Source organism: Phyllopteryx taeniolatus, chromosome 16, assembly GCF_024500385.1.
Source record: "Phyllopteryx taeniolatus isolate TA_2022b chromosome 16, UOR_Ptae_1.2, whole genome shotgun sequence".
NCBI lineage: Eukaryota > Metazoa > Chordata > Actinopteri > Syngnathiformes > Syngnathidae > Phyllopteryx > Phyllopteryx taeniolatus.
This window is the reverse complement of record NC_084517.1, coordinates 18,927,726-18,940,592: the sequence shown is the minus strand read 5'-3', so window position 1 is coordinate 18,940,592 and position 12,867 is coordinate 18,927,726. Positions and strand designations below refer to the sequence as shown.

General features: G+C 42.6%; 2 protein-coding genes across 3 annotated transcripts; both read right to left on the bottom strand.

Annotated features, from left to right (window-relative positions):
- Window positions 1-4,593: 4,593 nt before the first annotated feature.
- On the bottom strand, window positions 4,594-6,319 carry apnl (actinoporin-like protein). Of its 2 annotated transcripts, XM_061748371.1 has the most exons (4): window positions 6,018-6,319; window positions 5,687-5,850; window positions 5,449-5,557; window positions 4,594-5,143 (listed from the first exon to the last, which is right to left on the bottom strand). In XM_061748371.1, the coding sequence occupies exons 2-4, from the start codon at window positions 5,715-5,717 to the stop codon at window positions 4,699-4,701; spliced, it is 585 nt and encodes a 194-aa protein (XP_061604355.1). In that variant the 5' UTR covers window positions 5,718-5,850; window positions 6,018-6,319; the 3' UTR covers window positions 4,594-4,698. The 2 variants fall into 2 exon arrangements, with proteins under 2 accessions (XP_061604355.1, XP_061604356.1); XM_061748372.1 differs by lacking the exon at window positions 5,687-5,850 and having other exon boundaries at window positions 6,018-6,318.
- A 1,068-nt stretch (window positions 6,320-7,387) lies between these two features.
- LOC133465684 (uncharacterized) lies at window positions 7,388-10,273 on the bottom strand. Its single transcript, XM_061748717.1, has 3 exons — window positions 10,115-10,273; window positions 9,867-9,972; window positions 7,388-8,256 (listed from the first exon to the last, which is right to left on the bottom strand). The coding sequence occupies exons 2-3, from the start codon at window positions 9,965-9,967 to the stop codon at window positions 7,827-7,829; spliced, it is 531 nt and encodes a 176-aa protein (XP_061604701.1). The 5' UTR covers window positions 9,968-9,972; window positions 10,115-10,273; the 3' UTR covers window positions 7,388-7,826.
- Between the last annotated feature and the right edge of the window lie 2,594 nt (window positions 10,274-12,867).

Genomic DNA, 12,867 nt, shown 5'->3' with positions numbered 1-12,867 from the left:
ATTAGAAATAAAAATAGAAATAGAAATAAAAATAGAAATAATGTTATGATAATAATGGTAATAGGAAAAAAATGACTGTGATCATATTTTGCTTTGATAGACTCTTTGATCCCTGCCAAGCAGCAAGTGGCTGGGCAATTGCGACCAGGAAAAATCTTGACAAACGTCTTGATTTAGTCTGCTACTAAGCTAATAAATTCAAGTTTTGAAGTTGTTGTTGTGCAGTCGTGTGATTTATATAATTGCCCATCAGAGTGGCAAAATGCATATCAGAGAAAATACTTATATGCGGCTTATTGTATAAAAACACCGCTGACACTACTGTCACACCCGCCTGTGGCGCAACACTGGGGGGAGGGCCCTGTGTGTGCGTGTACGTGTGTAAGACCTCCCCCTTCCTCTCTGGATGTGTGGGGTCGTCCTCATCTCCACCCCTTCCAAAAGAAAGCCACACACGTGTGTTGATGATCCCACTCATGTGTGTCACTGCCCTCTGACGTCACAGCGGCGCAAGTGTGAATATAGCACCCATCATTGGCTGATTCACATTACAATGACTTCGTCTCACTCAGTAATATACATTTAGTATAATAATGTCAATGCGGTCGCTTTGCTTGGAGTAAAGCGAGCAGACATCGACCTCTAGTGGTAGAAAAGGGGATTTTTTTTTTTATTCTTTTTTTTTTTTTTTTTTTACATTGCTGTATGTATGCTACGTCGCAATACGAGTTGAAAATATATCTCACACTTTGCAGCGTTCATGTAAAAAAAAAAAAAAGAAAGAAAAAGACAATTCTCTTTTTCATTGGTCGTTGTCGGTGTCCTTGCGTCCCAATACTTGTGTCCCTCCAGTGTATTTTGGATGAACTTAAGGTGATTATTAGGTTTTGCACAACATTGCAAGAGCACAGCTGCAACTCCACTTGTGTGGGGCGGCGGGGTCTTGGCTGCAGGAGTCTCTCTGGGGGGGTCGCTGTGTGCTCTCACAGTGGGAGGCCAAGAGCAAAGCAACAAAGGGCAACCGTGTCACCGTCTGCTGGTGTTCTGGCCGGCATGTGTGCACACCTTGGCCGTAGAAATGGGGGCGGGTGGGGTTTGCCCTCGGTGTCACTGGAACGTTCATCAAAGGTGTGCTGTGCAATTGTCTCTACTAAATTCAATGGTGAATAATAATACTGTTTGAAACAAAAGTTACAAATAAAAATAATGGTATGAGTGAAAATATATTTTTAAAATATATTTACAAAAGAAATAACAGGTTTTGCCTATAGGTGCACCTCGTTGAATAACACGTTTCTTCTTTAAAAACAATGCAATACAATCTAAATGTACATCCAATGTTTCTGAATACCCATTTTGGGGCAGTTTTGCTTCAATAGCTGCACACGTTGGCTAATCTACTAACTACTCGCTACGGCCTCTAGATGGCAGTCTGAGAGCGTTTAGGCGCTGTGAGCATCCAATTAGCTGCACACGCACTTTTCATTCGCAAGTGTATACACTGCTCCAGTGAAATGTTTGAGTGCAATATTTCACGCAATTGTTATATCAAATGTGTATTTTTTTTTCTCAATTTCATTTGAGTGCAACAATCCCAATTCACTTTGGTCACACTTTTCCATTCTCAAGTCTGAAAAGCAAGCAGCAAACAGCAACACTGCTGCAAGTGGCAGCTTCCTAACAATGATTTTCTATCATTTGCCTGCCGGCAGGTTCCACTGGAGGCAATAAGCTTAGGCGCTTATTTGCTCGGCTCAGCTGACGATTATGTCATAAAAGGACGTGCCAGCGTGTTAAAATCCTGCATCCATCCACTTCTAATATAACACATATAGGGGGGATTTTCACACACATGTGATGTCTGGCTTAAAAAACAGCTACAGTATACACTGCGGTTTAAATATCACCAATGCTGAGCTTCTTAAATAATAGGCAAATAAATGCCATACTGTTTTCTTCCACAGTACGTAGGCGATAAATATAAACACAGTTTGCACATAATATCGTCCATTTGATATAACTTCCCATCTGTGTGAGTGCAAGTGCATGTGTCAGCTGCCCACACTCAGATGCTCATCGGACACACTTTCACACACGTTCAAGTGTATATGAAGTGTTCCTTGTGGTGATAAGGAAGGGAAATATTTGTGATATTGTGTATTACAGCAAATATTCCCCCGTACTGTACACGAACGCTGCAGGGGCGGCGCCCAAAGCCGACTGGGCTGAGGCCTACGGACCTTTTCTGAGTTTTGGAGCACGGCGACATCAAACTACACCTCAACACTACACCATACGATGCCAGCGATCCCCAAAGTGTGGTATGAGTACCGCGAGTGGTACGTGAGCTCCCTCTAGTGATGCACAACAGAATTACTGAATGAAATACAAATAAAATGTACATTTAAAACACAAGATACAGTAACTTGAGAATGACGTAGCTATGCAAACAGCCTGTTCAAGCTCTTTCAAAAAAAAAAATATATATATTTTTTTAAATAACTACAATTTTTCAGCTTTAACTGTGATGTGCAATACATTTTTAATTGTATCATTATTTAAGTGGCTCCCTTTTCCTTATATTTAACCTCAGCGCTAATGTTCAAACATAAACGTGCATTGACGGATATACGTTAAACGAATAAAACGGTGTGTTGTTTTTTTAATGAACACTTAGGCCTACTCTATTACTGTATTTTAATGTCCGCCATGATGGTGGTACTTGGAGAGCTAAGTGTTTTTTGAGGTGGCACTTGGCGTAGGAACTACATTAAGACATACGTGACTAATTATCAAACCACAGAAAGTCAGCCCAGCAACCAATGTTAGCAAACTTACCTTGAAAATTACAGTGGTGCAATGACAAATCCAACTTTTCAAGCTCACTTTTTCTGTTGCTCGGATAAATGCCACAGATGTGTTCTTTTGACGATGAAATCGATATTGCGCTACAGAGCTGAAGTTAGCTAGCGTGCCAGCCGTTGTTGTTGTTGTTTTTTTTTTGTGTGCTAAACTACGCAAACACAACGCAACCAAACATTTTTTAACAAAATTTTTATACATGCAGTCTTGCGATCTTCTCTGTACAACTCATTACGACATCCACTCAATTTATTCTCTTCACCCTGGATTAATTATTTTATTATTATGATTATTTTTTGGAAGATTTAAAAAAAAAAAAAAGGATTGGGCAATATCTGGTGGTGCAACACCAAACAGGTTTTTGTCTTTTCTTTTCAGTTCAGGTAAGCATTTGTCACTCACTTTTCTGGCACCCGGCGGTATCTCGTGTCTTTTGTTTACAAATATTATGAAATCGCTTATGTAGCTTCTTTTATTGTGTTGGCGACAATTTTGGAATCGCGTTTTGTGCAAAAAGGGCTCGGGCCCCTCCGGCGACACGATGCTCCAAACGAGAAGAGATAATCAATAAAAACATAACTGTGCCTGTCACGTAAATGACAAGATCATACATCACGTTTGTGGGAGTTTAGCGGCTGCAAGTACACAACGCTTCCTTAACAAGTTTGCAGGAACTGGATTTTTACAGCTGAAGTGGACCAAATTTAAAAAATAAGGTTTAGTGGTTATTTAATGTTAGGGTTAGGATTATGGTTATGGTTCTTAGGGCTTATATTAGGTTAGGTTAGTTAGATAGCTGTCAAGTCAATTCAGAGATTTGTTTCTAAACGCATTATAATTATGACTGCGTTAGGGGTTATTTTAGCTCAGGGTTTGGGTTAAGGTTAGAGTTAGGATTTGGTTTCGTGTTAGGGATTATTTTAGGTTAGGGTTCGTATTAGGGTTAGGGTCAGGGCCTGTCCGCCGCGTTTGTGGAGTGTGCTGCAGCAGGACCCATTTATGAACGTACAGTCGCGCTTAACTTACCGTGCAATGTCTGTGAAAATATGAGAAGATCCTGGTTTGCGTGTGTTGTGCAACTGTGGGGATATGTTGGCTCTTGTTAAATTGCACGTGTGTGCGTGCGTAGGTGTTGGAAAACCCAGCTCACTTCAAAGTCTTCTTGTTGTATATGCCGCAAAACACACGTGTTTTCCGCCATCAAAAAGGCCGTTTTGCATTCATGAATTTTAATCAGATTTTCAGGCATTTTTTTCCGCATCGAGTCAATCAACAGACAAACTGCTTCGACAACAACAACAACAACAAAAATAGTCGATTTTGCTCACATGGTTACAGTGTCAAGGTAAATACACACACACGCTTTTATTAAGCAATCTGCCCTCGTCTTGCTGGAAAGTCCTTCTTTCATTCCCATTTCTAAAGATGCCATTCTTGAGCAGAGCGCTATTGAACAAGGCTTCAGCTCTTTAAAGAAGGCAGGCTTGCCGCCTGGATGTATAAACACACTAAACTCTGATCTTAAGCAGATTTATTGAAGGGGAAGAGCCCGCTTTAAAGGCACACGTCAGACGCAATACATCAGAATCAGAATCAGAATCAGAATCATCTTTATTTGTATGTAAGTATGTAAAAAAAACACACAAGGAATTTGTCTCCGGTAGTTGGAGCCGCTCTAGTACGACAACAGACAGTCAATTGACAGAGAACACTTTCGAGACATGAAGACATTGACAAAAAACAGTCACTGAGCAATAAAGGGTTAAGAGTTATCTGTTAAAAGCACGCATGTTTCCAGAAAGAGAGCGTGAGGATGCCGGCTGTCTAGATTGCCCGCTAGCCCATCTGTGTGAACATCTTATCCCACAATTCCACCTTCATGATGGCTTTGCCCAGGGGGCCCATGGTGGCCTTGAGATCCAGGTAGGTGCCCACGTAGTTGATTCCCGTGCCCGTGGACTCGTCGCGCACGAAGCCGTGCTCGAGCTGCTTCCTCTCGTTGTACATCTGCTTGAACAGGTCCTTGTCGCACTTGAGGCCCTTCTTGTAGATGCCCACGGCGTACCAGTTCTTGTACAGGTTGTAGTCCCACGGGACGGAGAACATGATGGCCACCGTCTCGATGAAGTCCTTCTGAGACCTCTCGAAGAGGTCGTAGGTGAGGACGCCCACGCTGCCCGTCGCCGAGCTGCTGGACTTGGTGAAGGTGCACACCTCGGTCTTCAGGGGGCGCACCGTGGGCTGAGGCGGGTTGTACACCTCCCCGCTCTCCAGGTACACCCTGTTGCGGTCCGGCCGTTAATCAAAACTTTCTTGAGGACTAAGCGTTAATCGCTTCATTGATCATTAAGAATTCACTGGGTTGTGTGTTTTTTCAAAATTGAGTGCACTGCTTGGCTACAACCAGCAGAGGCGCTATTGCTTCACTCAACTACTTTGCTCTCCAAAGGGCAACAATAACAATAATGTAATAATACTAATAATCAATAATGATGATAATTTATTATCTCTTCAAAGTTAGAAATAATATTTTTTTTTTTGGTGTTCTTGTGTGTGGGCGTGCCTCATAACATGTCCGGTGCTTACTTGGGGTTAATGAGGCAGTAGTTGTTGGTCAGATTTGTGATCTCGATGGTCACGCTCCTCCTGCTCGTCACGTCGGCGGCCACGGCTTCGGCGGATTCCGTCATGCTGGCTGTCACATAAAGTGGAAAAAAAAAAACCCAAAAGAAACGAAAATGGAGGTGGAGATGGAGGACTTAGCAGTACCCTCTCTCCTTCACCCCAATCATCCGAATTATTCCATCTAAAACATCTTCCTGACCTATACTCTGCTGACATTGCTCTGCTGGCATTCCGCTGACCTTCCGAAGCACAGGTAGAGCTGCTGCGCTTATAAATGATGGATTTGGGCCGGATAATGAGATGTGTGAAAAGCAGCGACGCGGGCCGGCAGCGGAGAAGCGCTTCGCTCTGACTGTCAACGGCCTAATTAGGGAGTGTACATTTTCAATTATGGCTCTCCAATGAAGTCCGTCGACGAAAAAAAAAAAAGACAAAAAGTCGGCTATACAAATTACACAAACGCCTCATCGGCCTTTCCGCTTAAGATGCATGAAGCGACAGTGAAATGTATAAAATTCCGAAGCTCTTACCTGCTGAGACGACCTGTAGGTGCTCTCGAGTTCCAAAGTGGGGAAAAAGGAGGAAACGCGGAGGAGGAGTTTTTTTCCCTCTTTTTTTTTAATGCTAGGACAACACCCTTGACAACACCCTTGAGGGAAAAAGTCGATCAGTCAGTCAGTCAGTCATCTGGAACCTCCTCAACAATATAATGGCAGCAAAAATGTGTGCACAGGAGGCACACCCGAGTCTGCGTTGTGTATTTTACTGGAAGCAAATAAAGATGAAATCCATCCTGTTTTCCATCATGGAGGCTTATTGTGTCCCGGACTGACTCAAGCGCTCGGGATTGCCACACTCGCGTCGTCGTTGTGCAACAGAAGCGACCAGAGGCGAGTCGGGACACATTTGTTCATGCTCTGGAATTGCAGGGCTACGAAAGAGGGACATTAGTGTACTCCAGTCTGTCTCTTCTGATGGCTTGGAGCTAAATGACAGAAACAAAGCCAAAATATACATGATTCTTTAAAAAACTTTGGGACAGAAGTCCAATTTCACCTCGCTTTTTAGCCAACTGGCTGGCACAGAAACATAGAATTTGCCGCTTATTTCTTCACAGTCTTTTACTGCGAAGCAAAATTTATGGGGGCACACTTCTCTGTGCCCCCGAGCCTGAAATTGGACTTTCCCAAGAGACCCTCAGACTTGCTTATGCTCCCTTCCCCAACATCAGAGTCTGAAAGAAGTTTTATTTAGCTAATCAGGTGCCACGCCCGAGTAAACGAGGGGAAAACAGTGGAAAAGGCCAAAAGGTGCTACAGAAGAAGAAGAAGAAGAAGAAGTCAAACTTCCAGGGAAAAACAAAAAAGCTGCATTCAAGTGACAAAATCAACAGTCCTATTTAAAAATGCAGAAATCATGGGGCACACTTGTTTGCGCCCTCAAACCCAATGCTAATGTTGAAAAAAAAAATATATAGTAGTAATGGTCACAATTAAAAAAGAGGTCATTTTATAAACATTTAAGAGTCCCTATTAGTTATGGTCGAAGTCAACTAACTATGATTTCTCCAAAGGCTCAGTCCTATTTAGACTGACATTTACATCATGCGTGATGAAGAATTGACGCTACAAACAAATGTTTTGGACTTGCTTTCAGACAGTACAGTGGCCCAAAAGGGTCAAAATGTCACAATAGTTTCCAACACAGCAAAGAAAAGGCGGAAGGAAAAAGTCGGATCTTCTGGACGAATGGGGCACACCCCGACTCGCCCTTAAACGCACAACTCTGCGCTGAACATGCTTATTATTGAAAATGCAAAACATCCACGCAGATATGCCCTTCGTTGCTACTCACCGGAGCCGAACAATGAGTCACAATAAACCAATCAACAAACAAACGATTTCATGTGAGTGCTTTATTATATCAATCAAAAAACATTGAAGCCACAATACAAACACGCTTTTAGATGGCACAGTTTAAATGCACTCTTTTATTATTATTTTGTCATTTTTGTGGGTACGTCAGAGCCTCGGAAGTCGAATGATTTGCGGGTCGAGCAACTCAAGTATTCGATCTAAAATGGCAGTTTTTATTTTTAAGTGTTATTTTGCTTATTCTCTGGCCTTTTCTTTTTAATGCATGTATAACCATAGAAAAGTTACAAAGAAAATGGTAAAAAAAACAAGATTGTACCCCGGAGGACACGCCCGATAGAAAATGAATTGGTGGATATTATTTCTTCTGTGTAAAATGAATTTAAAATCACAACAAATTGAAGGCCAAACGCATTTTGACTTCCGAGGGCCAAAGAGCGCCCAAGCCAAAAGCGGAGTGGACCACTAGCGACTCAACTGGTCATAAAACTCCAATTTAACAATGGCTTTGCCCACTGTGGACATGGTGGCCCTGACGTCCACCTCGTTGGTGCCGTACACCAGCCCGGAGCCGTTGGCGTCCGCCCGGCTGAAGTTGCTCGTATCCTTGCCGTCGTACATTTGCTCGTAGAGCTTCTTGTCGCAGGGGCGCGACGCCTCGATCACGCCCACCGCCAGCCGGTTCTTGTACAGGTTGTGGTCGTAGGGCACCGAAAACATGACGGCCATGCGCTGCGAGCACGCGCGGTTCTGCATGTGGAAGAGGTCGTAGGTCAGCAGGCCCACGGCGCCGGTGGCCGTGTGGTCGTCCTTGATGAAGGAGCACAGCTCGGTGTGCATGGTGCGGATGGTGGGCTGCGGCGGGTGGTGGCAGAAGCCGCTCGACATGTACACCCTGGGAGGCACAAAGGACATGACGCAATTTGACACCGTGCACGCTCGACAAGTTTGGATTTGACAATCCCCATACGTTCCAACTGCTCTGCTGCCTCACACCGCCGATAAAGGACAGGGACAGCTGACACGAACATAGCCAGCGTCATTTGTCACTAAATCACATTGGCAACACATCACGTCAAGGATTGATTACAAAACTGACATAAGAAGAATTGCATGGATTGTTTTTCATGTTCTCTCGTTGCTCGGAAGAATTCTTGGGGCACACTTGCTTGTGCCCTGAACCCCAATAAAAATGTATCATACAATCACAACATAACATAACTCTGGAAGTTTGTATTTGACCGTCACAGGCATTTTCCACTCTTGACGCCTCCGCTGCATCACACAGCAGATGAAGGACAGGGAGGCCTTTAACACTTTTCAATCAATTATGAGTCTGTTTTTGAATGATTTATGTGCTGTACAGGCGTCCATTTGGCTTATATCCCCAACTGACCACAACTACAGTGGTCTAAAAGGGTCGCAATGCCTCAATACTTGAGATTGGTGGTGGACCCAGGGAGCGCTAGAGGGTTCGGTTACAAAATGTTTGAGCCTTTCCTGGCTAGCGGGCTTTGCTGCCTCACACAGCAGATAACGGACAGGGAGGGCTGACAGTAACACGAATGGCACGACACAGTGTAACACACTCTCTACAAGTTTGGCAGGAAAGTTTGGTGTGTGAGCGTGTGTGTGCGCGCGTGACGCCTGATGCTGATCGATGAAGTGTGCTGCCGCACACTTGAAAGCAACGCCGAGCGTACCTGCCTGCGGCGTGCAATGAGGCAGTGTGTGTGTGTGTGTGTGTCGCCGCGTGATGGATAGGTGCGTGTTGCTCAGCAGAGCGATGTCACACATTTATAAAAATATATATATATATATATTTAAAAAATCCATCCGAGACAGCGGAGGAGCTTGATGGATGCCAGTGGAAGCGTGGCTCACATTCCGAGCGATGCACTGTTTGAGATATTTCTTGAACAATAAAAAAATAAAATAAAATAAAATAACACTAATAATATATTTCTAAAGATATAATAATTCCAAGTGGATGCTCTGTTTGTGAATCTGGAGGCATTTAGGACATAAATAAATAAATAAGAATAATAATATATAGTTAGTAATATATATATTAATGTTAAATACATAAGTAAAAATACTTAAAACAATAAATAAATATAATAATTAAATAATGTTTATCAAATACATGTATTGTTCACTGATCAACACCTTTGAAAGCAATCATTTATCTTATAAGGTCTGCCTGGTCAAAATAATGTTTACATGTACAGTATATGCTAGGTATCATTATCATTATGATATGGACAAACGTATTGGGAGACGCAGCCATCCCGCCGAGTTCATCCCAAATGTGTTTGTTCTGCAGCAAACTCAGCCAGGCGGGCCTTTTATGGACCTTGCATGAAACTGTTCCCACAAAACTGACCCTTTATTGATCGATTCGTTGACAAAGATGTGTCCCGATACTTTTTGGCCATATCGAGGATGTCTTCAAAGCAGAAAGCAGGCAGAGTGAAACGGATGAGCTCGTTCCCTGAAACTCACTTGGGGTTAATGAGGCAGTAGACGGAGCTCACGTTGGTGATTTCGAAGGCGCAGTTCCTGTTGGTGGTGAGGGTGGCCGACAGGGCCTCCGCCGTCTGCATGGTGGCTGCAACAACCACGAGACATGTCAGAGTTTCACACCCTCCCGGGGTCACGGAATGACCCAAATATTCGGAAGAAGTGCAAACTACAACAAAGCCAGCATGATTATCTTTTAGTCATGTGCCGTTTAAGAGTCGAGTCGTTACCTTTTTGGAGTGAATCTGCCGGCTTGTGCGAGGCAACGGCGTCTGTTTTCTCTCCCGACCTGAGCAAGAAGGACGAGGAGGAGGAGGAGGAGGAGGAGGAGAACAAGCTCCTCGTTGACTTTTTGACACAAGTGCAGGCGTGTTCACTGTGGCAACTGCAACAAATAACAAAATGTCCATTTGAGCTACGCCCGTACAGCAGAGACAAGACTTGGACTTCTCAGTCATCTCAAATCTCAATGATTCCCGTATCAAAAATCAGCATCAGAAAGCAGCTTTGCTACTCGTTGAACAATACATGTATCAACAAAATGTACAACTAAATAAAAAACAATTTTCCTTCTTAGGGAATCTTTAAAATGCATACATTTATACGTACATAGATATATTTTGGATCAATTTATGTGTCTTTTAGTCCATTTAGTCGATATTGAACTTTGATTTTTTTTTTCCTGATCAGCCATTTGCTCGGCCACTTGTTGCTAGGCAGAATTTGTGGGGACACAAAAACCCAACTGGGGGGTAAATGATTTTGCACAAAATGGTCCTATTATGAAAACATAATAATGACGACGGGGGGAAAAAATGAAGGGGGGGGGAAGTTACAAAATCTACTATTGGGATCATTTGTTTTGCACCAACACAATATAAACTACTGGCATAATCATCACCAAAAACTAAAATGAATCCTGATGTGACACTGTCAATAATAACTAAGCATTATACGGCATATTATTATGATTTTTTCATGCAAGTCTTTGTATTTTGCATTAGATTATACCTAATGAAGTCACATGGGAGTGTGACTAGAAACAATTCTTTCCATGCATTGCCTCAGGGTATTTATTTAATTTTTTCTTTTGAAGCAAATATTTGACTATTTTAATATGATAGCCAAACTCCTCATTCACACGAGACAAGTCGCAGACGTCTCTATGGGACATTCCGGGTTGTGACTTGCAGTCGGCAGCGTACGCATTCCCCCCGTTATTGCACAGCGGCACGCGTGTGGCTGCAGGTGAGGACTCGCTTGGGATTCCGGCGGGAATGCCGATCCCACGTCTCATCACATCGTGCGACTCATGTAGAATATTCCTGGCTCGCTGCATGCTTCCCCTGGAGGGACCCGCAAACAAACACACACACACACACAGAGGCGCTCCAGTGTGTACTTGAAAATACAATTATAGCCATTTCCCAATTAAGTATGTTTCCCATTTTGCTTTCACACGCTTTGAGATGTGCTTAACTTGTACATGTGACGTGGCGCCAGCTGTTGGGGAACCTTCATCTCCAGCGCTTCAAGTCAGCAGATGGTCACAAACGACTGCAAAAAAGAAGAGAATATTAACAAAATACATTTGCATTAGACAGACTTTGTATGGTAAAGCATTCCATGTGATGCTAAGCCAGTTACCTTGGCAGAAAACTGCATTAAACATGAGGCGCTGAGCACAGCCTTCATTATATTCTGCAACAACATTAATCATGATGTGGAATAAAATGCTAGCAGGGGTGAGGTTACATTCATCCAGAAAACAAAAGCAAACGAATACTAATGAGCACTTTATGTTGCCTTTCTTTTTTATTTAAACTACAAAAGAATTTCTTCTAAAGTTCATGTCAACTTGTTCCTACAAATGGCTACTAAGCCAACATTGAAAAGAACAACAACATAAAAAACCTGCAAATTTTACTACAACAAAAGTCAAAAATAAAAATGTTACGTTGATTATAAACTTTGAATATTCAGAGTGAAAAAAAATGTAATTTCATGAGAACGACTTTTACCCTAAAAAGTTGAATTTTACTTGAATAAAGTTGTAAAAATACGACAATAAAGACATAATAACGTTGGAATATTTGGAGGAACAATAAACTAAAGACCCTATAAAGTAAATTCATCGATTTGTTTCTAAATACATTATACATGTTTGAAAAAACTTGCCGAAAACATCTGAGAGCGAGAACTAGGTAGTAGTGAATTGTGGTCCGGCATGAGTCCCCCCACCCCCGCTAAATTTAAGCGGCTTCGTGACATCAGGGGTTATCTGGTGCAACTGCAACATGCCGTTAGCTAGCTAGCTAACACCAAAGCCTCAAAATGCATCTTCCCTTCAGATAGTCCGTCGGTGTGGATGCTTTAGAGCGCCTCGTTGTCAGCCGTGGGTGCATGCACGTTACAAAGAGAAATGTGAGGAGGGAAAAAAAAGTTTTGACATGGACCAGTTTGACATGGCTTTAGAGCGCCTCGTTGTTGCAGCGTGGAAAAGCTCCACGACGACCCGGTGGGATATATTCCAGCCACCGGAGGCTTTACGCGGATATATTTTCGCGGCTCCAACATGTAATAATAAGAACCTTTCTAGACGATGTAGCATTCATTTTTCAGCGGTGTGTGGTTTCTTGCATTCGGCGGACACGGATTAAGTTGTAAATTAGAAAGAGAAAGACATGATTTCACGTGAAAAGAGTCGCAAGAATAGAGTTAAAATATTACAATTAAAAAAAAGTTGATAAACTACATTTGTAATATTCTGAATGGCAAAGTCTTAATCTTACGTGGGTAACAGACTTGATTTTATGAGTGAAATCAGTATATTACGAGTGAAAAAGTCTGAATTTATTGGGGAAAAATCGCTTCATGACGACGATTGTTGGGATTTTCTTTTCTGGTTACGTCTCATTGTTGCTAGGCGGAATTCATGAGGCACAATCAACGGTAAAAAGATGCCTTTTTCAAAGTCTTGTAT

Excerpts from the sequence above, each read along its gene's own strand:
- LOC133465684 (XM_061748717.1), bottom strand. The coding sequence starts at position 9,967 with ATGCAGACGGCGGAGGCCCTGTCGGCCACCCTCACCACCAACAGGAAC. Across the intron at positions 8,257-9,866 it reads TACTGCCTCATTAACCCCAA|GGTGTACATGTCGAGCGGCT; the intron begins GTGAGTTTCAGG and ends TGTGCCTCCCAG.
- apnl (XM_061748371.1), bottom strand. The coding sequence starts at position 5,717 with ATGCCAGCAGAGCAATGTCAGCAGAGTATAG. Across the intron at positions 5,558-5,686 it reads GCAATGTCAGCAGAGTATAG|CCAGCATGACGGAATCCGCC; the intron begins GTCAGGAAGATG and ends TTTATGTGACAG. Across the intron at positions 5,144-5,448 it reads TACTGCCTCATTAACCCCAA|GGTGTACCTGGAGAGCGGGG; the intron begins GTAAGCACCGGA and ends GGACCGCAACAG.